This window comes from Eulemur rufifrons, chromosome 15 (assembly GCF_041146395.1).
Source record: "Eulemur rufifrons isolate Redbay chromosome 15, OSU_ERuf_1, whole genome shotgun sequence".
Taxonomy (NCBI): Eukaryota; Metazoa; Chordata; class Mammalia; order Primates; family Lemuridae; genus Eulemur; species Eulemur rufifrons.
The window spans coordinates 12,252,762-12,279,195 of NC_090997.1; the positions used below are offsets into that span (position 1 = coordinate 12,252,762).

At 46.2% G+C, this 26,434-nt stretch overlaps 1 protein-coding gene across 6 annotated transcripts in view; it reads left to right on the top strand.

The window, feature by feature from the left end:
• The first annotated feature begins 11 nt into the window (after positions 1–11).
• The window catches only part of CUL9 (cullin 9), a 36,748-nt gene continuing 10,325 nt past the window's right edge, over positions 12–26,434 (top strand). For 3 of the 6 annotated variants that reach the window (XM_069487840.1, XM_069487844.1, XM_069487845.1), the window contains exons 1-26: positions 34–2,322; positions 2,871–3,025; positions 3,361–3,861; positions 4,348–4,483; positions 4,634–4,827; positions 5,123–5,528; positions 5,927–6,119; positions 9,550–9,757; positions 11,669–11,865; positions 12,245–12,462; positions 13,979–14,225; positions 14,313–14,418; positions 14,988–15,215; positions 15,489–15,579; positions 15,719–15,890; positions 17,634–17,739; positions 18,028–18,123; positions 18,391–18,566; positions 18,834–18,967; positions 19,266–19,445; positions 19,666–19,775; positions 19,849–20,031; positions 20,183–20,343; positions 20,608–20,836; positions 20,934–21,123; positions 26,289–26,434. In XM_069487840.1, coding sequence (XP_069343941.1) covers positions 1,728–2,322; positions 2,871–3,025; positions 3,361–3,861; positions 4,348–4,483; positions 4,634–4,827; positions 5,123–5,528; positions 5,927–6,119; positions 9,550–9,757; positions 11,669–11,865; positions 12,245–12,462; positions 13,979–14,225; positions 14,313–14,418; positions 14,988–15,215; positions 15,489–15,579; positions 15,719–15,890; positions 17,634–17,739; positions 18,028–18,123; positions 18,391–18,566; positions 18,834–18,967; positions 19,266–19,445; positions 19,666–19,775; positions 19,849–20,031; positions 20,183–20,343; positions 20,608–20,836; positions 20,934–21,123; positions 26,289–26,434 — 5,358 coding nt within the window. In that variant the 5' untranslated portion in view covers positions 34–1,727. Of the gene's footprint in view, positions 2,323–2,870; positions 3,026–3,360; positions 3,862–4,347; positions 4,484–4,633; positions 4,828–5,122; positions 5,529–5,926; positions 6,120–9,549; positions 9,758–11,668; positions 11,866–12,244; positions 12,463–13,978; positions 14,226–14,312; positions 14,419–14,987; positions 15,216–15,488; positions 15,580–15,718; positions 15,891–17,633; positions 17,740–18,027; positions 18,124–18,390; positions 18,567–18,833; positions 18,968–19,265; positions 19,446–19,665; positions 19,776–19,848; positions 20,032–20,182; positions 20,344–20,607; positions 20,837–20,933; positions 21,124–26,288 lie in introns of all 6 variants that reach the window. The other 3 variants (XM_069487843.1, XM_069487841.1, XM_069487842.1) reach the window with 3 other exon arrangements.

Consider the following 26,434-nt stretch of genomic DNA (forward strand, 5'->3'; position numbering starts at 1 on the left):
GCGGGGCCAGAACGGCAGGACGAGCCGCTGGGTCCCAGCAAAGGCCGAGCTGGGCCGTGGGAGGTGAGAGGAGAGTCTTGCGCCGATCCAGTCCTCCTACCTTCGTCTTCTCTTTTTTAGCCACTCTTTGTGGGGCTGACGAAAGGAACCATATCTTGCTGTCTGAGAGTCGCTCGATCAGCGTCCTCAGACTGCACCGCGCTCCCGGATCCTCACCCTGCCCCCAAACCCCTTCACAGCGTCGTGCCGGCCCCCTCCACTGCCCCACTGGTCTGCATGCTTGGGCCTTACCTTGCTACCTATGTTCTGGTCTCACACCTGTGTCCAGACCTCACCCCACATCTCAGTTTCTTGCTCCTGTTCCAGGCCCACCTTATGCGTCCCTCCGCCCCCTCCTCCAGGCCTGTGAGATTGTTTTATTTTGTCATGCGCTAATCGCATGCCCGTTGCTACATCGCTGCTTACGTCCTAGCCTTGCCCCCCAAGATAAGTGGACCCTTAGACCCATTGAGGGTCACATCCTTTCCCCCGCATCCCCCTTCTTCACTCTTCTATTCTCATTTTCTGTTCCTGTACCAGAACGTCACTCCTGGCCTGATCACCATTTTTTCATCTGGGTTTACCGTCCGTGCCTGTTGCCCCTACACTGCTTCATATCATACATATCTTTCCTGTTCATTCCACTCCCATTTATAATCTGGCTTAATAACTTCATTTATTTGATGATTCCCATACTTTCATCATCTAATATTAGATTATGTTTGCTGAGCGCTCAGTATGTGCTAGATGCTGTTGTAGGTGCTTTACATACGTGATCTTAAGTTTCACACAACTTAATGAGGTAGGTATGAATATTATTACCATCTGGCAGAAGAGGAAGCAGGCTCAGAGGTTAAGTAATTTGTCTCCAACTATGCAGTTAGTAAGGAAAGAGCCAGAATGCAGAGTCACATTTATCTGACTCTGAAGCCACTATATTGCCTCTCTCCTGGTCTCATTCCCTACCCTTAATCCTGTGATAACCTCCTCCGTCTCTCTCTACCTGACTTAGGTCCTTACCATACATACGGCATAAGTGCAGGGTGGGACCTGATCTTTCTTTCCCATAATTTTATCAGGTCTGTATGCCCTTCCCCCTTTCACAGGACTCTCACACATTTTTCCCATCCAGTCGTCTGCCCCAGTGTCCCAGCCTCCTGTCATCTCCATTCTCTATATTTGCTGTGGCCCACCCTTTATGTCTACATTCCAGCTTTACCTGGTCATTTATACTCCCTGTCCTGCCCCTCCCCATCCTACTTTTCCTCACATGTTCTGACCCCACTGTTTCACATGCTGCTGTCTTTCCTGCTCACCCATGTCATCCTTCTAAGTCTTGATCTGTATCCCTCTGCTCTTCTGCCCAGATTGTCCTGTTTAGCTGTCACTCTGTTTATTGTTACCTTGCCTGTTACTCTTCTCATCCTCTTTGTAACCTCTTCCATTTCTTAAACCCCCTCTTTTCATTTCCTCAGTGTTTTCACTCCATTCTTATATAAATCCCAAAGTATGTTCAGCTATTCATTTCATCCTATTCTTTGCCTTTCTGGTTGCTTTCTAAATTCCACCATGCAGCTTACCAGTCACCACCCACCCTCTCTGTGTCTCAGAATTCCACCCCTCTCTATGTAGTTTTTTCTCTTCCCATACTGCTTTATCTTTCTCCTTGTGTATCCCAGTAGGTCAGGATGGTGGGGGAACGGCGTGCTGGAGACCTCATGGTGCCCGTAGGGCCCCGACTGCAGGCATATCCTGAAGAACTCATTCGACAGCGGCCTGGGCATGATGGGCGTCCTGAATACCTGATCCGATGGAGTGTCCTCAAGTGTGGGGAAGTGGGCACAGTGGATGTGGAGGAAGGCAAGGCAGAGCACATCCTCATGTGGCTGTCAGCCCCGGAGGTCTTTGCCAACTGCCCCATGTTGTTAGGTGAACGGGCACTATCTAAGGGACCTCAGCACGAACCAGCTGGAGGTTCAGGAACCTTTCCCCGAGAACCAGGAGGACTGGATGAAGTGGCAATGGGAGAGATGGAGGCTGATGTGCGGGCGCTGGTACGCAGGGCTGCCAGGCAGCTGGCAGAAGGTGGAACCTCGAGTCTCACAGCCTCTGTGCTCCACACCATCCATGTGCTCAGTGCTTATGCCAGCATTGGGCCCCTCACTGGTGTCTTCAGGGAGACAGGAGCCCTGGACCTGCTCATGCACATGTTGTGCAATCCTGAGCCTCAGATCCGTCGGAGTGCAGGCAAAATGCTGCAGGCTCTGGCAGCCCATGATGCTGGTAAGAGACAGCCAGGGGAAGAAGGAAAGCATTGGAGAGAATGGGGCCACTAGAATTAAGAACAGAAAGAGATTTCCCAACTCTGTAAGAACACCTAGTATTTGGTGAATATCAATTCGATGCAAAGGAAAAATAAAGATTTGTGGGCTAGTGCAGGTATATAAATGGGAGAAAATGATAGCATCTGATTTACCTGTCCATTCTCAGTGCACTGACAGAGAAGAGAATGGGGTAGATTTGCATTTTTTAAACTGTGGGTTGAGATTTATTAGTTGGTTTTGTAATCAATTTGGTGAGTTACAACCAACATTTTTTAAAAATGTAAAATATCAAGGATGTAGCACTTAGGGTAAATTTTGTAGCATAAAATATATGTTTCCATTATATGTGTGTATGTTTGTACCAGATTACCATGTAAAGTGTATTTCTGGGTGTCAGTATCAGTAACAAAAGTTTGAAAGCCTCTGGGGCAGAGGATAGAGTCTAGGAAAGGCAGGGAGAAAGTATTCGGGATTAAAGAGAAGATATGGATTGGGTGTGGATTACAGGGAGTCGGGCTCACGTCCTTCTGTCACTGAGCCAGCAAGATGGCATTGAGCAGCACATGGATTTTGACAGCCGCTATACTTTGCTGGAGCTGTTTGCGGAAACTACGTCCTCTGAAGAACACTGCATGGCCTTTGAGGGTATTCATCTGCCTCAGGTACTCTGCCAGCTGTGGGGAAAATGCTGTGTACAAGGCCTAGGGCATTATTTCTGAAAACATGGTTCAGGATTGTTTGTCAGCATCAGAGCCACCTGGGGAGCTTGTTAATATGAAGGTTCATGCCCTCCTCCCCATTCAGAATTTCTGAGATTAGAACCCAGAAATCTGTGTTTTAAGACACTCCCTGTGTATTTCTTACACAAATCCAAGTTTGAGCACTACAGGCCTGAGAATGAGGCCTTTATATTTTTCTGTAGAGGAGGATATTGGGGGGAAGGGGAGGGGCTAAAACTAGGAAGAGATGAACCTATGCCAAGGACTGTGTCCTACAGATCCCAGGAAAGCTGCTCTTCTCCCTGGTGAAGCGCTACCTATGTGTTACTTCCCTGCTGGATCAGCTGAATAACAGTCCAGAGCCAGGAGCTGGAGACCAAAGCTCTCCGTGCCCCACAAGGGAGAAAAGCCGGGCACAGCGGGAGCTGGAGTTCAGTATGGCTGTGGGGAACCTCATTTCAGAGCTGGTGCGGAGCATGGGCTGGGCCCAGAACCTCAGCAAACAAGGCACGCTGCCTTCCCGGCCAATCCGGTCCATCTTTCAGCCCTGCATTTCAGACCCCAGCCTTTTACTCCCCACCATTGTCACCAACCCTAGCAGGCAAGGGTGGGTCTTCCTCCAGCGCTCTGAATTCTCTAGCCGGAGTGGCTATGGAGAATACGTGCAGCAGATTCTGCAGCCGGGGATGCGAGTGCGGATGCTGGATGATTACGAGGAGATCAGTGCCGGGGAGGAGGGCGTCTTCCGGCAGAGCAACAGTGGCGTGCCCCCTGTGCAGGTGAGCTATGCACAGTGGTGGGACACTGTTGGGGATCTATCATAGGGGCTTCCATTCAGGCCCCCCAAGGAGAAAACCCCCAGGGGAATTGGAATGGTAAAAGGGGGTCAGCATTTGGGGGAGGTGCCATTTGGAAGGCTGAGGAAATCTGGTGGGAGGCAGGTGGGCTGTGAGATCATGGAGAGACTCAGACCCAGGAAACAGAACTGATATATCAAGATACCTCATCACCCCTTCCACCAGTGGAGGAGACTAGTAGGGAGTGTGGGAACAGAGGCCATCATGGTTAGGAAGACAGGCAAAGCCCACTCCTGGTAGGGGAAGGAAGCCTTTTGCTGTATAGAGGTTTTTCTGAGTCTAGCCAGGTATGTATCTGAGGGTGTGCCCCAGGTCTGGGACCGAGCATATCCTTTCAAGCTTTCACAGCCCAGGGCCCAGAGGGCTGAGCCCTCTCTATTCCTCTTTCCTCTTCCTCTCTCATACCAGGTCTTCTGGCAGTCGAGGGGCCGCACCTACTGGGTGCACTGGCACATGCTGGAGATCCTGGGCCCTGAGGAGACTACTGAGGATACGGCTTCAGCAGCTGTGGAGAAGGGAGCAGGGGCTACAGTGTTGGGCACAGGTGAGCCGGAGAGGGGATGTGGATAGCATGTCTCTGAACAGAGGAGTAGTGACTGGGATGAAGTCACTTCTGACCAGGAACAGCACTAGAGGTTCAGAAACTGACTCTATTCCTAATAGGTATTGATCCTTTGTGTGCCTGTATTCTCAGTATTTCCCTTCTGGGACTGGAAGCCTGTGGATAGGCTCTACGCTTTGCCGTACCTTCAGCCTGAGCCTCAGAAGAATGAGGATTTGGGATATTTGACCCAGGCTGAGTGGTGGGAACTGCTTTTTTTCATCAAAAAGTTGGACTTATGTGAGCAGCAGCCAATTTTCCAGAATCTACAGGAGAACCTAGATGAGGTATTACAGGCCTGAGATACCTGGGCGGGGGAGGGGGGGGTGGATTATAGTAGGGTTAGAGGTGGAATTCTCTAGTGGGAATTCTATTAGAATAGATATGGGATGCCACTTACGGGGAGGCTGGGGCTAGAGGTTAGAGAGTTTGGGGGGGTCCTGCTGGGGGAGGAGACAGTACTGTGAGGGTCTAGTGTGTGGAAGGTACGAGGGCATGGTGGGGGGTGGCCACCTTTCCATTATTGTCACCAGCACCTTTGTTTCTGCTTGTCCCTGAAACGCATGCCCCCTCTGTTGACAGACCCAACGTGAAAAGGCCCTAGGTGAGATCTCCGTGCCTGTAGAGACGGCTGAGGGTCTGCTGCAGGTTCTCAGTAACCGGTTTGAGGGCAGCACCCTCAATGACCTACTCAACTCCCAGATCTACACCAAGTATGGGCTGCTGCATGATGAACTAAGCAGCTCATCTACTTCACGCAGTCACTCCTATACCCCAGATCCACAAGAGGAGTCCAAGTTGGAAGCCAGCCTCTCGGAGGAAGAGACTGAGTCCCCCAAAGCAAAGGCTGAGATCCCTAAGGCAGAGGCAGAGCCCACCAAGGCAAAGACTGCGCCCCCCGTGGCACAGAGTGATTCGCAGCTGTTTAAGCAGCTTCTGGTGCCTGAGGGGATAGTCCTGCCCCCCGAGGTGAAGGAGGCAGCCGTTGGTGAGTCAGGTTCTGGGAGGAAGAAGTTGGAACAAGTCCTGGGTGGTCCCATTAGAAGAAGTGGATAGTGAGGGTAGAAGGAAAGCTATCAAGTAATGTCACTTTTGCAGGGTAAAATACCTGAGAACCATGCATCCATCTTTTTCCTTTTGACCTTGATTGTATCTAACCACTACTCCCTTCAGTATCTTTGGAAGAGGAGGGTTCATTTTCTGGGGTATCTTCATTTCATGGTTTGACCATTAGATCCACCACATAGAATTGGAAAAGGATGTAGGCTACAGTAATGAATAATGTATTTAAATGTCAGTAGGATAACTGGGCTTGACCTTTAAAAACTTCCAGCTTGGAGGTACCACAGTTTATTTTAGCCACTGCCTTTCCCCCATCAATTTCAGAAATGGCTAGAGCCTTGCTGGGTCCTGGTCCTCGCAGCTCCCAGGATCAGCATGTGGCGGCAGTCGTGGCCACTGTGCAGATATCCAGCTTGGACACAAACCTGCAGCTTTCAGGGCTCTGTGCCCTCTCTCAGGCTGTGGAGGAGGTCACTGCGCCGGACCACCCTCTGGTCCATCCTGACAAATCGCTGAGGTTAGCACGCTGGGGAGGGAAGAGGTTTTCGTTGAAGCTGTTGGCAGTGAGGGTGGTGGTAAGCGGGAAGGGGCTATGAGATCAAGCATTAGAAAAGCTGGGGAAGAAGGAAGGGTGACCTGAGGAGCAGCTGAGCAGGAGGGTTAGATGTTATAATGGCTCGTATTCTTGGAGCACTTCTGCTGTGCCAGCTACTGTGCTACTATTTGACATACATTCTCTCGTTAAATCTGCCTAACACCTGAGGAAGCAGTGATAGTGTCATCCTACTACATGGATGAGGAAACAGGCTTAGAGAATTTAAGTAACTTGTTCAGTTTTATAAATTTCAAACTTGGGTCCTTTTGGCTTTAGAGCTTGAGTGTTTTTTTTTTTTTGTTTTCTTGGAGACAGAGTCTCGCTCTGTTGCCTGGGCTAGAGTGCTGTGGCATCAACCTAGCTCACTGCAACCTCAAACTCCTGGGCTCAAGCAGTCCTCCTGCCACAGCCTCCCGAGTAGCTGGGATGACAGGTGTTCACCACCACGCCAGCTAATTTTTTTGTTTGTTTCTATTTTTAGTTGCCTGGCTAATTTTTTCTATTTTTAGTAGAGATAGGGTCTTGCTCTTGCTCTTGCTCAGGTTGGTCTCGAACTCTTGACCTCAAGTGAACTGACCTCAAGTGGCTGCCCAGAGTGTTAGGATTACAGGTGTGAGCCACGGTGCCCAGCCTTAGAGCTTGAGTTTTTTTGGGTTTTTTTTTTTTTTTTTCCTTTTTCTTCTCTTCCTGCTTTCTTTTTATTTTTAAAGTTTTTACTACTTTCTCATTATACAAATAATACACAAATGCATTCTCATTTTAAAAAAGATCTGAAGAATATAAGAGAACATAGAATGAAAGGCCAAAAAAGACCCTTTCATCATATTTAGCAGTCTGGTATATCCCTCAGACCTTTTGTAGATTTACATTTGTAATTGTGTGTTTGGAAATGGAGCATTTTCTGAGTTTGTGTTTTAATATATGTAATCACATTCTACGTATTTCTGCACCTGTTTTTTGCTCTCAGTGTGTCTTAGATAGCTTTCCATATCAGTCCGTGTGGAACTGCCTTGTTCTTTTCACTGCTACATACAACTCTGCGATGTGCTTGTGTCCGACCAAGTTCAAGTACAGTGTTCGAATGACTCTGTTTTCCCTTACCTCTGCCAACACTGGGTATTATCATTTAAAAAATCTATCTGATTGGCAAAATTTTAAGTGATTGGTATCTCCTTGTTTTAATTTCTTAGTTCTGGTGAAGTTAGGCATATTTGCATGCATTTGTTCTGTTTCTTCAGTAAATATTCTGTTCTTACCCTCTGCCCATTTTTTTATTGGGTCTTTTCCTTTTTCTTACGGATTTATAGGCATTCTGGCATTAATCCTGTGTTATTTATGTTTCAAATATTTTGCTTGTCTTTTAAAAATCTTATTAGCTTTATTTTTGTGATTATAAAATAGTATACGTTCACTGTAAAAAAGGTTAGAAAATTATGATAGTAAAAATCATCTGAAAGCCCTTTATGCAGAGACAATCACTGCTAACATTTTGGTAAACATCTTTGTATTTTTATATATATTATCAATGTTTATCAATTAGTTTATAATAAACCATGGTTACAGAAGTGGATATATATTTAAAATACATTTGATTCACACTGTAGTCATCGTTATGCTTCTGAGAAAGGACTGATAAAAACAGAACTTTCCCAGTACTTTTATTTGCCATCTTTCCCAGAAGTTCTTTTGTGTTCTTTCCCTCCATAGTTCCCAGGCCACCTCCTCAGCCTGTATTTCTGTCACGATGAAGAAAGATGTCATTTACTGCTGTCTTCCTCTCATGACCCTCACTGTGATATAGGGACTCTGTAGGCACTTCTTTATCTTCTTTCAGATCAGCATTTCCATTGGACCATTTCTCTAGCTCATTGCTTGTCTTTTAATTTTGCTTATAGTGTCTTTCATTGTGCAAAAGTTTCAGATTGTTATGTTGCTATATTTTCAACTTTTTTATGGCTTCTAGATTTTGTGTCCTACTTAAAAAGGTCTGTCCTATTCCAGGATTATGAAAATAGTTTCTTTTATTTTCTAAAACCATCTATGATTTTGTTTTTTACATTCATTTTAAAATCCATTTGCAATTTATTTTTGCAAATGATGCAAAGTAGAGCTCCAATTTCAGTTTTTTTCAAATGCATAGCCAGGTATTTCAGTATCATGTTTTTTTTTGTTTGTTTGTTTGTTTTTTTTTTTTTTTTTTGAGACAGAGTCTCACTCTGTTGCCCGGGCTAGAGTGCCGTGGCGTCAGCCTAGCTCACAGCAACCTCAAACTCCTGGGCTCAAGCAATCCTCCTGCCTCAGCCTCCTGAGTAGCTGGGACTACAGGCATGCGCCACCATGCCCGGCTAATTTTTTCTGTATATATTTTTAGTTGTCCATATAATTTCTTTCTATTTTTAATAGAGACAGGGTCTCGCTCTTGCTCAGGCTGCTCTCGAACTCCTGAGCTCAAACAATCCACTCGCCTCGGCCTCCCAGAGTGCTAGGATTACAGGCGTGAGCCACCGCGCCCGGCCCATGTTTTTCAAATTTTATTTTATGTTATGTTATTTTTTTGAGACAGAGTCTCACTCTGTCGCTCACACTAGAGTGCAGTGGTGTCATCCTGGCTCACTGCAACCTCGAACTCCTGGGTTCAAGCGATCCTCCTGCCTCAGCCTCCTGAGTAGCCAAGACCGTAAGCGCACACCACCTTGCCTGGCTAATTTTTTTCATTTTTGGTAGAGACAGGGTCTCACTCGTGCTCAGGCTGGTCTTGAACTACTGGCCTCAAGCGATCCTCCCTCCTCGGCCTCCCAGAGTGCTAGGATTATAGACGTGAGCCACTGTGCCAGGGTCAACATCATGTTTTAAATTGTCCTTCCTTTCCTCACTGGCTGAGATACTACCCTTATTTCTCCTCTCATCTATTGATCTGTTTGGCTATCCTGTATCAGTTCCAGGGTTTCAATTGTTGCAAGTTTATATTTTGATAATGTTAGGCAAATCTACCATTATTTTTTTCCAAACATTTCTCTCCCAGTGCCTGAATCTGCCTGTCATAGTATTTTTAAAAACACTTTAGGCATTTTGATTGGAATTACTTAGAATTTATAGATTTATTTGAAAAGATGAGCCAGAGTTCATAACCATTTTGCTCTACTGTTTCCTTCATGAGGTCAGGAACCAGTAAGACCACAGAGGGGTGAGAATCAGGAGTGAGACTGAGGCAAGGAGAGCAGGTTGGGGGGTGCAGAGGGAATGGCCTAGATCTCAGTGGATGGGGTTAGGATGGGAGTCGGATGGTGTTGTGGCTGGGAAGTCAGGCAAGACTCCTTGGGATGGGAAGTCCCAGTGTCTCTTCTCTTATCAGAGAGAAGCTAGTGAAGACGCTGGTGGAGCTGCTGACCAACCAGGTGGGAGAGAAGATGGTGGTAGTGCTGGGCCTACGCCTCCTTTACCTGCTCATGACCAAGCACGAGTGGCGGCCACACTTTGCCAGGGAGGGTGGCATCTATGCTGTGCTGATTTGCATGCAAGAATATAAGACTTCCGTCTTGGTGCAGCAGGCAGGGCTGGCGGTGAGTGCACTGGGCCTGGCAAGAGTGATGGACTGGGGACTATTGATCTTGAGGAGATACTGTGGTGACTTAGCCCAGGGAGTAGATGTTGGGGTGGAAAGATGCAGGTGGATTTAAGAGTTTGAGCTGGACAGTCTTGGGGATTGAGTGCATGTTTGGAGAAAGGGAGAAGGGAGTTTTTAAGAATGATTCCTGGTGTAAAATTGAGCAACAGGGTACACATGAGGTAGCCATTTAGTAAGTGAGAGAATGTTGCAGGAGGAGGTACGGGGAGCAGGTCAGGAGTTGAGTTTTTAGGTATGTTGAATGTCCCGCACCTCTTTAGTTACAATTAGATGTCTAGTTAAAAACTAATTTTCTATTCCTTCTAAAACTTCAAGAGAAAAAAAAAACATAAAAACTAATTTTATAGATGTAAACAATTAAACTAAAAATACCTTTCTGTTTTTATTAGAGTGGTACCCTTACAAAGAAAATATTCCCTCACCAGATTTGGGTAAAACAGAGCCAGCATTGCCATTGCCCTGCCACCCTGGGCCCAAAGAATAGGGACGAGAGGCCCTTCGTCCAGGGGAACTTACAGAATTGACCTCCTACTTACTCGAGACAGAAATGCTGGCTGGTAGGGTAGTGTGGGCAGGATGGCTCTGTATAGCCAGAGGGTCCCTAATGGGGGGCAGGTAGGTCCCAGCCAGAGCAGTTCTGAGAATAGATTCCAGTAGTTTAATGACCACAGCATGGATGGGAGCACACGTCCTCTTAGAGCAGGCTGTGCCTGAAGAGGCCAGGAGGCCCTTTTCCTTTATGGGGTCAATTAGATGCTACTGCTTCCCAGAGCATTCAGGCATTCACAGTCTAGGTCATGTATGCTCAAAGAATTCCCTGATCCTTTCAAGTTATGTGACCAAAATAAAGCATTTACTCCTAAATTCAGAGTCTTGCCCTGAAATAAAATTGTTAGGGTCTACAGCATTCAGCTAATTGGGGGAGTGTGGGAAACCAAAGAGAGATAGCCTCATTATGAGGTAGCATTTGCTTGGAGGGTCCAGGCCTCATAAGGGGGTTTGTCCTGAGAATTATTTCTAGCCTAGTCCATCCCTCATGGATTTCCTCTAGAGAGTCGGCCCTTTAACCAGGAGAGACATTCTCCACTCCGATGGTTTAGTGTTCATTTTAATTTATTTTTTTCTCTATAGTACTAGCAAACATGTTTTCACATTACAAGTATTTTTCCTATAATTCCAACCACTCTGCCGGTGAGACGACCCAGTAGCCTTGTTGAGAAGGACTGGATACTGGCTGCGGCCAGGGGACACAGGTTTGGGAGAGTTGGCATATAGGTAGGAGTTGGAACTGTGGGAATGGACGAGGTTGCTTCAGTGGGGGAACACAGGGTGTGAAGAGAAAGGGGACAAGGAACCTCATGTTTGTGGACCAGGCAAAGGAACACCAGAGAGGTAGGAAAACCAGGAGGATATAAAGTCATGGAACTCAAGGGAAGAGAGGCTTTGCAAAGTAAGGAGTGGTTTAGCAAGATGGGAGACAACATCAAGGAAAGCCTCTGATGACAAGTAGACACTGTGAGAGGGTGTCATCCTCAGGGGAAGATAACAGGCGGGGTGGCCATCCCACTTAGGTACCCTTGGTGCTGGGAGCTTGGGGGTGGAGAGAAGTAGGCTAATTTTACTGTCTAGTCTTAGGGGATTTTTTTTTGTTTGCTCTCTCTTCTTTTCCTTCCTCCTTCCCTCCCTTTCTAGCATTTGATGTGCTATCACTACCTCTTCCATTTCTGCCTCCTCTACCTGTACTCAGCTGCCCCAAAGTTTGATGTCTAGAATGATGGCCCTGGCTTGCCCCTTCCTCATGGTGGCTCTTCCTACTCCTAACTCTGCTTCCACATCCCCTTCACAGGCACTGAAGATGCTGGCCATAGCCACCTCCTCGGACATCCCCACTTTTGTCGCTGGTCGAGATTCTCTCCACCCTTTGTTTGATGCTCAGATGACCAGAGAGATCTTCGCTAGCATCGACACAGCCACACGCCCAGGCTCTGAGAGCCTGCTACTTACTATCCCTGCAGCTCTGATCCTGATGATGAACACTGAGGGGTCAGAGCATTACCCTACAAACTCTAGATTCCTGCCAAGTTCCAAACCCTGCTACTCCTCTGCCCCAGACTCATGTGCTCCACAGAAATTTCCCTCACATTGTCACCTCTGGATGAAACATTGGTGGCCCTCTTGATTGTCATTGGAAGAGAAACCAAGTGCTTGGGGGTAGGGAGATTCCCAGAGAGGGCAGAGAGACACTGACCTTCCTTCACAGGATTGGGAGGAGTGACCTGAGGTCAGGAGGCCAGATGTCCCGGTTCAGAGGGACCGCTAGAGCCCTTTCCTTCCCAACTGTAGGGCACTCTGCACTTGCTTCCCTGCTTCCATTGCATTCACTGTCTGTCAATTTCTTCCTGGGTCACCTCCCTCTTCCCAGGTGCTCCTCTGCAGTGAGAAATGGCCTGCTCCTGCTCAACCTGCTTTTGTGCAACCACCACACTGTGGGAGACCACCTTATAACCCGAGAGTTGAGAGACACCTTGTCTAGGCGCTCAGGGATAGCACCGGGGACAGAACCCATGCCCACCACACGTACCATCCTCATGATGCTTCTCAATCGATTCTCAGAACCACCAGGCAGTCCTGAGCATGCAGGTACCATTGTGGAGGGGGGCGGTTCTGCTGAGGAATCATACAGTGCCAGCCTGTGGCCAGGAAGGCTAAGGTTTACATACCAGCTTCTTACTGAAAGACACAAGGAATTTTCAGGAAATGAGTGAGCATTGTAGTGTTCAAGTTAGGTCATAAGTAGAACTTCCTGACTAACAGGACAGGGAGACTCTAGAATAGGTACAGGGAAGTTGCCTTCTCTGAATGGCTTTAAACATACATAGATTCCTGTCTTGTCTGGCCTAGGTTTGGTTCCGTCTCACTGGACAGTAGAAGATTGGTTGAAGTCACATCTAGAGAGGCCTTCTTAAGAGGAATTGTAATTTATGGTATAGTTTGTGATTAGAAACATGAAATATTGATGTCAGGGGGAAGAAATGCTTTGTGATTAAAAAACAAGTGAAAATCCAGAAGTACAAGGGATATTGAAATAGGCAATGTATATCTTCTAGTCTTTATATTAATATCTAAATCCACCATGCCAGTAGTATAAAGATGTAATTATAATGCTAATATTTTTTTTTTTTTTTTTTTTTTGAGACAGAGTCTCACTCTGTTGCCCAGGCTAGAGTGAGTGCCGTGGTGTCAGCCTAGCTCACAGCAACCTCAAACTCCTGGGCTCAAGCAATCCTCCTGTCTCAGCCTCCCGAGTAGCTGGGACTACAGGCATGCGCCACCATGCCCGGCTAATTTTTTCTATATATATTTTTAGCTGTCCATATAATTTCTTTCTATTTTTAGTAGAGGTGGGGTCTCGCTCTTGCTCAGGCTGGTCTCAAACTCCTGAGCTCAAACGATCCGCCCACCTCAGCCTCCCAGAGTGCTAGGATTACAGGCGTGAGCCACCGCGCCCGGCCAATAATATTTTTTTTTTTTTGAGACAGAGTCTCACTCTGTTGCCCAGGCTAGAGTGAGTGCCGTGGCGTCAGCCTAGCTCACAGCAACCTCAAACTCCTGAGCTCAAGCGATCCTCCTGTCTCAGCCTCCCAAGTAGCTGGGACTACAGGCATGCACCACCATGCCCGGCTAATTTTTTTTTTCTATATATATTTTTAGCTGTCCGTATAATTTCTTTCTATTTTTAGTAGAGATAGGGTCTCGCTCTTGCTCAGGCTGGTCTCGAACTCCTGAGCTCAAACGATCCGCCCACCTCGGCCTCCCAGAGTGCTAGGATTACAGGCGTGAGCCACCGCACCCAGCCTATAATGCTAATATTTATTATAGCTAACCTGTAATAATAAAAGGTAATCATATCATTATATGAGATTAAAAATGTGTTTAATTTGACAGTGTTTGCTATACTAGATTTTTTAAAAATGTAGTTAAGTATATATTTGGGGCCAGAAAAGAAAATCTCTTAGAGTTTGACAAAAACTGTAGCCATCCTCAATATGGGAGGAAAAGTTGGGGTGATTTTCTGAACCTTCCCATTTCTTGGTTTGACTAACAGTAAGACTTCTCCTTACGCACATTTTTCCCTTCCGTTGTGTCTGGGCTACAGTACTGGAGACCCCCAGCGCCCAGGGCCAGGATGCATCCCCTGAGCTACTGATTCGATCCCTGGTGGGGGGCCCATCTGCAGAACTACTCTTGGACTTGGAGCGCATGCTGTGCCGTGAGGGCAGCCCAGCGGGTGCGGTGAGGCCCCTTCTCAAGCGCCTCCAGCAGGAGACCCAGCCCTTTCTCTTGTTGCTGCGGACTCTGGATACCCCGGGGCCCAACAAAACTCTGCTGCTGACTGTGCTGAGGTGAGGGGCCTGTTCAGGCACTCATGAGTTGCGGGGAGGGGAGCTGCCAGACTTCAGGGACTGCACTTGTTTCCATCCCCTTACCAGGGTCATGATCCGACTGCTGGATTACCCTGAGGCAATGGTCCTCCCCTGGCATGAGGTCTTGGAACCCTCCCTCAACTGCCTGAGTGGCCCTAGCAGTGATTCTGAGGTACCAGATCCCTGGCAAGGGGAGGGGAGGGAAAGGCAGCGTCTAGTGCCCAAGCCACATTGTGAGGCTCTGGGGGGGCCCAGCAGAGCCTTTCTGAATGGGGCTGGGGGCACTGGGATGGGTAGATAGGAAGAGGAATGCTAATATCATCCAAGAGGCTCTGGAACTGGGGTCTTTAAAGTATAAACCTTTTGGCTGCATCTGGATTTTAGTTTCTGGGTTTAAGAGAAGCCCACATTCACCAATCCAAACAGTCGCTGCTCTCCACCCTCCAGGGTTTGTGCATTGTACAGTGAGGCTCAGGCACCAAGGTTGGCTCTTGAGGTAACTCGGCCCTGGCAGGAAGAAACCTGGGAAGCTGTATCTAAGCTCTGCTACTGCCGACTCACTCTAAAGTCCTAGCACCCCTGTATTCTGTTCCACCCTCTCTTTGGTACTCTTCCTTTCACTGGGCTTTGTGTTTCTCTGAAACCTTAGCCACTACACTTGCTTTAGTGAACCCATCCCTCAATGCTAACATACCCTGCCCTTTGTTTCTCTTAAATTAATCTATGTGGCTCTGGGCTCAGATTGTTCAGGAGCTGATCTGCTTCCTGCATCGCCTGGCCTCCATGCATAAGGACTATGCTGTGGTGCTCTGCTCCCTGGGAGCAAAAGAGGCCCTCTCCAAAGTCCTTGACAAGCACTCGGCTCAGCTGCTGCTGGGCTGTGAGCTTCGAGACCTGGTGACAGAGTGTGAGAAACATGCACAGCTCTACAGCAAACTTACCTCCAGCATCCTGGCCGGCTGCATCCAGGTGAGGAGGGGCTTGTGAGTCTGGAGCTGAGAGAATGTCAGAAGCAGGGGAAGGGGATTCAGTGTTTGTCTCTCTTTGGCATCCCTGTTTGGCACAGGTGGTATCACATCTGGGGTACTTGTTCCTTTACCTTTACTCCACATGATCCTGTCAAAATTTGAGGAGAAAGGGATCGAGTGTTCTTTGCCCCTTGACTTTTGCTCTATACCTGTTTCTGGGTATTTCTCTCTATTCCTCTCCCCTCCCCTCTTCTTTGTGATATTCCGGCTGCAGATGGTGCTGGGCCAGATTGAAGACCACAGACGAACCCACCAACCCATCAATATCCCCTTCTTTGACATGTTCCTCAGGCATCTCTGCCAGGGTTAGTGCCCGCATCTGTCTTCCCCTGGCTCCCATCCAGCAGCCGTTCTCCCCTTCCCTTCCCACTCCCTAGTCCCTTTCCCTTTTTTCCCTTCCAAATAACCAGGCTGTGACTTCCACCCCTTCCCACTTGCCCCCAGGCTCCAGTGTGGAAGTGAAGGAGGACAAGTGCTGGGAGAAGGTGGAGGTGTCCTCCAACCCGCACCGGGCCAGCAAGCTGACGGACCGCAACCCCAAGACGTACTGGGAGTCCAACGGCAGCACTGGCTCCCACTACATCACCTTGCACATGCACCGTGGTGTTCTTGTTAGGTGTGCACACACCCATGTGTGTGCTCATGTGCGCGGGCACACACACATTCTGATATTCCCCAATATAGATCCCCAAAGCACCCATGTACACACAACCCCATCTGTAACCCCCATGCCCGAGGAACATACTCAAACCCATTTTGTGCAGTAAACAGATAAACACACTTCACTGTGCTGAGGAGAGACATTCCCTCACTCCCTGAGCCGGGTGACCTGTACCCCAACAGGTACAGATGTCACTACCCAGTGCTTAGTGTTGAGGGAAATCATCTCACTTATCCATTTCTCCTGTGGGCATTTGTGCCAGGACTGTGCAAAGGTCTGGAGATACATGGACAATAAGATGGTGCTTGTGTTCAGGGATCTTGCAGTCTAGCTGGGGAGCCAGGCTGGAAGATCAGTAAGAGCACAGAGTAAGAAAAGTGTTACGGTTGACGTGTACCCTGGATCCTGAGGCTGACTGTGGGCTCAGAGCAGGCTCCCTTCTGGAAGGAGGGTTTGACTGAGCTGAATTTTGAAGTTGAAATTAGCTAGATAAAGATGAGACAGTGAATATTCCTGGCACAAGGATAGTATATATGCAAAATGGGAACAAAACATTGTATTTGGCTAGAATGAAGCGTGTGTGTATCAAAGAGGCAGGAGATGAAGCCAGAAAAGTTGGCAGGGGCAGATCACAAAGAGTTTTGTGAGCTAAGAAGTTTGAACTTTATTCCAAAACTTGGAGAGCCATTGAAGGATTTTAAGAAGAGAAGAGTCAAAACCAGATTTTTAAGGAAAGGTTACTCTGGCAATTATGGGAGTTTGTGTTGAAGGCCAGGAAAAAGAGGTGGGAGGTTTATTCAGGGGTGTAGTTGAGAAACGATCAATGTATTCAGTTAGGTGGGGGGACAGGAAGGGGAAGGAATGGACTGGGAAATACTAGGATGTGGGGCCTACGGGACTTGCCGTTGACTAGATGAGGGATGTCATTGAGAGGAAGAAGTCCACAGTGACTGTGTTCTAGTTTGGAGTGCTGGGTAGACGGCAGTCTTATTTTCCAGGAGAGAAATAGGAAGGCAGGCAGGTTTGTATGGCCAGGTGATTGTTTTATTTGGGCATGTGGGCTTTGAGATGCCTGTGGGACAAGACATGGAAATGTCTGTTGGGTACACAGCTTGAAAGTTCAGGAGAGCAGTCTAAGTAGAGGTGTGGATTTGGAGTCACTTGTGTATTAATTTTTGGTTGAAGCTATGGTTTAAGTGAAATCAGTTTGGGGGAATATAAGGGAAGAGCAAAGGATCTGGGGAAGACTGATGTGTCAGAAGCCAACAGAGGAACAAGAGCCTGAGAAGAAAGTGAAAGGTTCAAGTAGTTTTTTTGGTTGGTTTTGTTTTGTTTGGGTTTGAGTTTTTTTGAGACAGGGTCTTGCTCTGTTCCCCAGGCTGAAGTGCAGTGGTGTCATCGTAGCTCACTGCAACCTCAAACTCCTGGGCTTAAGCAATCCTCCTGCCTCGGCCTCCCGAGTAGCTGGGACCACAGGCACTTGCCACCATGCCCAGCTAATTTTATTATTTTTTGTAGAGATGAGGTCTCATCATGTTGCCCATGCTGGTCTTGAACTGCTGGGCTCAAGTGATCCTCCCGCCTCAGCCTCCCAAAGTGCTGGGATTACAGGCGTGAGCCACTGCGCCGGCCAGGTTAAAGTAGTTTTGAACTAAGACCAGGGCCCAGGCTTTGACTGTTTCCTTTCTCTTCTCCTAGGCAGCTCACTATGCTGGTGGCCAGTGAGGACTCAAGTTACATGCCAGCCAGGGTGGTGGTGTTTGGGGGTCACAGCACCAGCTGCATGAGCACTGAGCTCAACACGGTGGGAACCCTTGTGCCCCCCTTCACCTTGCTCCCCATCCTTTTGTTTGTCCCAGGGCCTATGGGAAGGACCCAGTCCCTGGGGAATGGCCACATCCCTTCCTTCTGGGAAGGCATCGTCTTGTAAGCAGTAAGAACGGAATTAGGGATGTGGAGCCATGTAGATCCCTGGGCTTGGTGCGGGAAAAGTGAAGGGCACATACCATAACCAACTTGGTTGTTGTCAACAATCCTTCCAGCTCCACTTCTGGAGGTGACAACTCTCTCTTTCCCTCTTCTCCCCTGCCAGGTGAACGTGATGCCCTCCGCCAGCCGGGTGATCCTCCTGGAGAACCTAAACCGCTTCTGGCCCATCATCCAGATCCGCATAAAGCGCTGCCAGCAGGTGGGGCCAGGGAAGAAGCTGGGGGCTGAGGATTAGGAGGTAGCACAAGGTCTCCATAGTAGCTGGCTTTGCTAACATTTGGGGAACAAGGCTTCAGGCAAGGTTTCTCCTTGGTCTGCCTGGGAGATGGCCCAGAAACCTGTTGAGTTCCAAAGATGTGGGGATGTCCCAAGCAGGTCTAGGGAACTCAGGGTATGAGGCCTGGCTTTGGTAGTACTTAGTGGTTCAGTGGCTTAGGTGATAGATAAGTCTGTGTATGTGTTGCAGGGCGGCATCGACACCCGGGTTCGGGGTGTGGAGGTCCTGGGCCCCAAGCCCACTTTTTGGCCACTATTTCGGGAGCAGCTGTGCCGCCGTACATGTCTCTTCTACACAATTCGGGCACAAGCCTGGAGCCGGGACATAGCAGAGGACCGCAAGCGCCTCCTCCAGCTCTGTCCTAGGTGGGTGGAGCACAAGAGGGAAGATGGTTAAGGGAACAGGACACTGTAAGAAGTAGATGGTAGGAGATATGCTTCTGTGGGAATCTGAAAGGTAAAGCTGCAGCCAGGACACGAGGGGAAAAGTGAACATAGGTGAGAAGTATGTGCTGATAAGGGAGACTTGGGTAAGGGACCAAGCATGGGGTGATTGGGAGTTGATTTGCACTTGAGTGGAGCCTCAGAGAAATCTGTGCCTTTAATTGGTGACCATACACTATTTGTTTCCAGACTGAACAGGGTTTTGCGCCATGAACAGAATTTTGCCGATCGCTTCCTCCCTGATGATGAGGCCGCCCAAGCATTGGGCAAGACCTGCTGGGAGGCCCTGGTCAGCCCCCTGGTGCAGAACATCACCTCCCCTGGTAACCATCCCGACACCTGGCCCCTACTAACCAGCTCCTTGTAATTATTCCCAGGGATCACCTGAGTTAATCCTGCCCCAGGGACTGCTCCCTGAGACTCTGGTATTTGAATCTTTCCTGCCACCTCACCCTGTTACCATATCCCCAGACTCCAGCTGAAGCAAACCTTGGTGAGGGGAGGACTTAGGGCCCTGTTGTCCCCAAACCTTTTCGTACAATTGCTCTTTCTCCCTCCTCTGCCCTGGGCCATCTATTCCCCCATTTCCCATGGAGACTGTTCTGACCTGTCTTCTTTCAGGTGCAGAAGGTGTGAGCGCCCTGGGATGGCTGCTGGATCAATACTTAGAACAAAGAGAGAGCTCCCAGAAACCCTTGAGTCGAGCAGCATCCTTTGCTTCTCGAGTTCGTCGCCTGTGCCACTTACTGGTACATGTGGAGCATCCTCCTGGGCCTTCTCCTGAGCCATCCACTCGGCCCTGTAAGTCACAGTTGCAGCTGTGGCCAGTTGAGCTAAGACTCTGGGCAGTGGTGATATCTGATTCCTTGTTCCTCCTTGGATTTTACTCTCCTTACTGCTCTGCTCTGGGCCTTCCCAGGCCCCTGGCACCTCCAGGCCTTTCAAAGGGATCGTACCCAAGAACTGGAGATTCACCCACAGGCTAAGGTGAAACTCCTTCCTTTGCCCTCTGTCTCCACAGTCAGCAAGAACAGTAAGGGTCGGGATCGGAGCGTCGTGCCTTCACCACTTCTTCCAAGCAGCAGCCTGAGGAACATAACCCAGTGCTGGCTGAGTGTCGTGCAAGAGCAGGTGGGCAGAAGTAAGCTGAAGTCTGAGGAGAGGGGCAGCTCCTTTTATGTTACTTCTTCCTTTTTCTCCTCAGGTCAACAGATTCCTGGCTGCAGCCTGGAGGGCCCCAGACTTTGTGCCTCGTTACTGTAAACTCTATGAACACTTGCAGAGAGCAGGCTCAGAGCTGTTTGGGCCTCGGGCAGCCTTCATACTGGCTCTGCGCAGTGGCTTCTCTGGCGCCTTGCTGCACCAGTCCTTCCTCACCGCTGCACATGTGAGTCCCTCCAGCCTCCCGGGGCACAGGGCTGTAAGCTCATGTTCCGTGTTCATCTCTGTGTGCTCTTCCCTTTTACCTCCTTTCACTCCCCAGTCTCCTACTCTACTCCTTTGTTCATGGTTTGCTCATACCCTTTCCATTGCCCCAGATGTGTGAGCAGTTTGCTAGGCACATTGACCAGCAGATCCAGCGGGGCCTGATTGCTGGAGCCCCTGGAGTGGAAATGCTGGGGCAGCTTCAGCGGCACCTGGAACCCATCATGGTCCTTTCTGGCCTGGAGCTGGCCACAACTTTTGAGCACTTCTACCAGTGAGTGCAGGTCTGGAGAAGTAGGGGATGGGAGGCCTAGAGAGAAGGGGAAGATCTTAGAGGGGAGATGAGGTAAGAGGCAGTGGGAGGAGAGATTGAGATACAGAGATGGCCATGTACTGGTGGAAAGAGAGTGGGAAGGAAGAGGTGAGGTAGGGCCTGTGACTCAGGCAGGCTGCAACAGAGGGACCTACATTCTGGAGGGGGAAGCTGGGCCCCACCAGCACCCACAGTGAGACTTGGCCCGGCCTGTGTGTGCTGCAGGCACTACATGGCAGACCGTCTCCTGAGCCTGGGCTCCAGCTGGCTGGAAGGGGCTGTGCTGGAGCAGATCGGCCTCTGCTTCCCCAACCGCCTGCCCCAGCAGATGTTGCGGAACCTGAGCACCTCGGAGGAGCTGCAGCGCCAGTTCCACCTCTTCCAGCTCCAGCAGCTTGATAAGTTCTTCTTGGAGCAGGAGGATGAGGAGGAAAAGGGACTGGAGGAAGAGGAGGTAAGAGCAAGGGGAAAGAGTGGGAAAATAGGCGAGTAAGAGAAGCCTAGACCAAAGAAAGGGAGCCCAAGGGCCCTTAAATCCTTCTATCCCTCAGGAGGAAGAAGAGGAAGAGGAGGCTGAGAAAGAGCTATTTATCGAAGATCCAAGTCCAACAGTGTCTATACTGGTCCTGTCACCACGTTGCTGGCCGGTCTCCCCACTCTGCTTCCTGTACCATCCCAGAAAGTGCCTTCCCACAGAATTCTGTGATGCCCTTGACCGTTTCTCCAGTTTCTACAGCCAGAGTGAGGAGCTAGAGAGAGGAAATTGGAGATTGGGGTGAGATTTGGGGTGGCAAGAGAGGAAAAGGAGAGGACCTTTGGACAGCAGTATGTAGATAAGAAAAATATAACAGTCCCCTAGGGAAGGGTGAAAAAGTGTGGGTTGTAGTTTCATTAGTTTCTGCTCTTACGGGTCTTTCAACTTTCTATGAATTTGTTCTTTTTCTAACTTCAAGTTAGTTGCTTACTTAATTTTTAGTCTTTTCAGACCTATTTTGAAATATAAGTATTTCAGGCTATTCATTTCCCTCTCAATTTTACTTTAGTTGCATCCTATAAAGTATTTTTTTTATAATTTCTTATTGGGGTATAACTAGTATTCAGAAAACTGCACAAATGTTAATTATAAGGCTTAATGAATTATTTTCCATATACATCCACATATCCACTGCCCAGATCAAGATGCAGAACATTTTCAGCACCCTAGATGGCTTCCTCCTTCATGTCCCCTTCCCAGACAGTGTCTTCTTCCAAAAGAAACCATTATTCTTCCCTTTATCACCATAGATTTTTGCCTATATTTGAATATCATATAAATGGAATTGTAGAGTTTTACGCTGTGTCTGATTTCTTTCATGCAACATAATGTCTGTGGGAGTTATCTTGGTTGTCAGTTGTATCATTAGTTTGTTCTTTTGCATTGCTGAGTCATATTCCATTGTATGAATATATTTACCATTTCTGCTGTTGATAGACATTTGGGATGGTCTGTAATTTTTTTCATGTAGTATTTTTATTGTTTAGTTCTAAGAATTTTCTAATTTACGTTATTATTTCTTCTTTGGTTTTTTAGAATTATATTTTTAAATTTTCAAGTAATTTTTTTTGTTTAGTTATTTTTTTTTTTTAGATTTCTACCTTCATTCCCCTGTAGCCAAAGAACATGGTTTCTGTGATTCTGAATCTTTGCAATTTACTGAGACTTCCTTTATGGCCTGCCTAAAAGATGGTCATATTTTATGTTTCATGTGTGATTAAGAAGAATGTGTATTCTTCAGCCATTAGATACAAGATTCTACATATTTTAGTAAATTAACCTTGGGTTAATTGTATTGTTCACATCTTATGTAACCTTACTAATTTTTGTCTACTTGATCTATTACTGAAAGAGGTGTGCTAAAATCCACCTTTATGATAGTGAACTTTTAAACTGCTAATCATGTCAACTTTATATAAAGTTTTTAACTATGTTATTTTATTAGATACAAGTGTAAAATTATTTAACAGTGCCATCCAGTAGAATTTTCTGCAGTGGTAGAAAAGTTCTTTTCTGCACTGTTCAATATGATAGCCATTCGTGCCTATTAAGCACTTGAAGTGTGGCTAATACAACTGAGGAATATTTAATTTTATTTAATTTTAACTAGTTTAAATTTTTTTTTTTTTTTTTTTTTTTTTTGAGACAGAGTCTCACTTTGTTGCCCAGGCTAGAGTGAGTGCCGTGGCGTCAGCCTAGCTCACAGCAACCTCAAACTCCTGGGCTCAAGCGATCCTCCTGCCTCAGCCTCCTGAGTAGCTGGGACTACAGGCATGCGCCACCATGCCCGGCTAATTTTTCTATATATATATTTTTAGTTGTCCATATAATTTTTTTCTATTTTTAGTAGAGACGGGGTCTCGCTCTTGCTCAGGCTGGTCTCGAACTCCTGACCTTGAGCGATCCACCCGCCTCGGCCTCCCAGAGTGCTAGGATTACAGGCGTGAGCCACCGCGCCCGGCCTAGTTTAAATTTAAATAGTTACATGTGGCTAGTGGCTACTGTAACAGATGATGCAGGTATAGAAACTTCATGATAAATTCAACCTTTTTGTTATTAATGAAATTACTATCTTTCTAATAAACCTTTTTCTCTTAAAGTGTATTTTTCTCTGGTATTAATAGCATACCAGCTTTCTTTGGTTAGTATCTTTCTGGTATATTTTTTTCAATACTTTTACTTTTTTGTTTTTGTACTGAGAGAAGTTTTCAATCTTTTAGGTCTCTTTTATTGCGATAAAATATGTCTAACATAACGTTTGCTATTTTAACCATTTAAAGTATACAATTTAGTTATCTTTTTACTTTAAAACACTTTAATTTGGAAATAATTTCAAATTTATGGAAAAATTATAAGAATAATACAAATAATACCCACATACTCTTTATCCAGGTTTACCTTTTGTTAACATTTCCTTTTTTTATTTGCTTTTTGTATATGTATACATTTGTGTATAGATGTGTATATATGTGTATCTATATAGAGACTTTATTTTTCTGAACCACTGAGAATAAATTGCAATATGCTGGGCCTTTGCCCCTGAATACTTTAGTACCTATTGCCCAAGAATAAAGATATTTTCTTACATAACCATAGATCATTTGTCAATTAAAAAAATTTAATGTTGGTATACACAGTACTTTAATCTACTTTCTATATTTTCATTTTGTCTGTTGACCTATAATGTTTTCTATGACTTCTAGGACAGGATCTAGTCTAGGGCCACCTGTTGTATTTAGTTGGTATGTCTCTTTAGTCTTCTTTAATATGGAACTGTTCCTCAGCCTTTTTTTGTCTTTTATGATATGGACATTTTTGGAGAATACAGTTCTTTTAAATTTTTAAAATAATTCCCCATCTTAAGTGTGTATGATATTTCCTCATGATTAGATTCAGGTTTTGCATTCCCAGGCAGGATACTAAATAAATGACATTATGTATTAATACTTCTTAAGGTTTTACATCCTGAACCACACAATTTTCATTCACCCCTTGCTTGTGATGTTAATTTGGACATCCTGGCCAAGAAGTTGTTTGATCTCTCCAATGTATGGTTAATATCTTTTCCCTTGTTACTATGAATAAACAATCTGTGGCGGGAGATACTTTAAAACAATGCCAATATTCTACTTTCATCAGAATTTCCTCTAGTATCATTTTACTTTTAACTTTGCCATACCCTTATGTTTTAGGAATGTGTCTCATAAATACCTATAATTTTTTTTTTTTTTGTTCAACCTGACAATCTCTCTTTTTGAGTTGTCAGTTTTACCCTCTTTATTATGAATAATGATATATTTGGCTTTTATTTTTAACTTCTTATTTTGTGTTTTTGTTTACCCTTCTTATATTTAAAGAAGAATAAATTGAATACCTTTATACCATATGATTTTGCCCCGGTTTTTTGTGGTTTTTTTTTTTTCTTCTTTCTTCTTTTGGATTGGTTGATTTTAAAAAAATCCTTTTTTGTCAGTTTCAGAAGTTACACATTCTATTTCTATAGTTGATTATGCTTATATTTTTAACCTGTGTGATTGATTTGTTAATGTCACCTCCCACCCTTCTGAATAGAAGGACCTTAGAAAATCTTTACTCCAGCTCTAACTCCCATCTTATTACTGTTGTTCAGCATTTTAGAATTCTTTTTTTTTTTTTTTTACCTCCCAACTTTGTCAGTATTATGATTATTTTAGTCAGTGGATATTTACATTTGCCATCATACCAAGTGCTTTAGTCACCAGTCCTTTTATGTCTTGATCCTTCTGATTTCAGTTTTCTTCTTTTTAAAGTACATCAATTAGATGTTTCTTCATTGAGGGAGTATTGGTGGGAAACCTTACCAGTTTTATGAGAATGGTTTATTTTCACCCTCATTTAAAAAAATTTTTTATTGTAAATTTCAAACATATACAAATGCAGACAGAATAGATAAATGCCAACAGAGATCAACTCATGGCCAATATTGTTTCAATCTATACCCCCACCTACTTTGTACCCCCACACCCAAGCCTAAAAGATAAGGACTGTATTTAAAAAAAGGACACTACAGTTATCAAACCTTTAGAAATTCATAATCCCTTACAGCCTCAAGTATATGGTCCATGTTCGTATCTCCCTATTTTGAGTTCTTTTTGACTGGTTATTTTGTTTAATGAGGATCTAAACAAGGCACACACTTTGCATTTGGTTGAGTTATCTCTTACATTTCCCTTAATCTGTAAGTTCCCACCTCCATTTTTTCCCCACATGCAATTAATTACTTGGCCAGAGTTTTCTCAGGCTGGATTTTGCTGATTGTATTCCACATGGTGTCCTCTAGCATGTTCCTCTGTTACGTTTATTTCTGGAAAACTGATATTTATATGCAGAGGCTTATTCAGATTTGGCTTTGATTTCTTGGGCAAGAGCACTGCATCAGTGCTGTGTGTCCTTCCACCAGGAGGCAGGTTCCAACTAGCTGTCTCCCTTTGCGATGTTGAGATGGATCATGGGTTTCAGTGTTGTCAGTCTCGTCTGCACATTATGTGTAATTTCCATCAGCTTTTCAGTAGGCAGTCATTTCATTATCATTGCTTAGCCCCACCATTTCATTAGGAATTAGAAAGAGTGATATTCTAGTTTTGTCATTCTTTCTTCATGTATGGGCTAGAGTGCTTTCTCTATAAAGAGAAACTTCCTCCCACCAACTATTTGGTTACCCTGAAGTACAGTTTATACAGGAAAGCCTTGATTCTTTCTTCTTCTCATTATTTTTATTAAATAACTACTTTTTAAAATAATATATTGGTTCCCTAGTATCCTCTAAATATGACCAATGAGGTCTTTTTGAAAAATATCATTACAAACTCCTAGATTTTTAAATATTTTATGTTTCCACCACACATTGCAGGTGTTATTTTTTTGATGCTTAAACTGTCCCATCTTTGGCCAGACAGCATCTCTCAGGTTGGCTCCTGATCCTTTTTAACACTCTCTCCCTTTGACGGCTTCCTTGCTTTCTGGTATGAACAAATGTCCCAGGCTCACCTTGCCTGAGCTGTGACACAGGGGGAGGAAGAGATCTAGCCTAGTAGGTCTTTAAAACTGTGAGCTCCTTGAGGGCAAAATGCAGGTCTCCTCTCTCTAGGGTTTATTCCATGGAACCTGCCTGGCACAGGGCTAGGCACAGGGTGGGCTCTTAGATACCTGTGGCTCACCAGGTAGGCAGGCACAGAGAAGGCTGAGATCTAGAAGCTTGACAAGATACCTCTCTGGAAATGCTGGGGCCCTCCTCCCTGCAGGGACTAGCAGGAGCAAAGCTTGATGCCTCAACCCCTGACCCCCTCGTTGCCCCTGCTCTTTGTCTTAATCCTTCTGCTCCACACCTTCCCAGGTCAGAACCATCCAGCCCTGGACATGGGGCCACACCGGCGACTGCAGTGGACGTGGCTGGGCCGGGCTGAGCTGCAGTTTGGGGACCAGACCCTGCATGTGTCCACCGTGCAGATGTGGCTGCTGTTGAGTTTCAATCAGATAGAG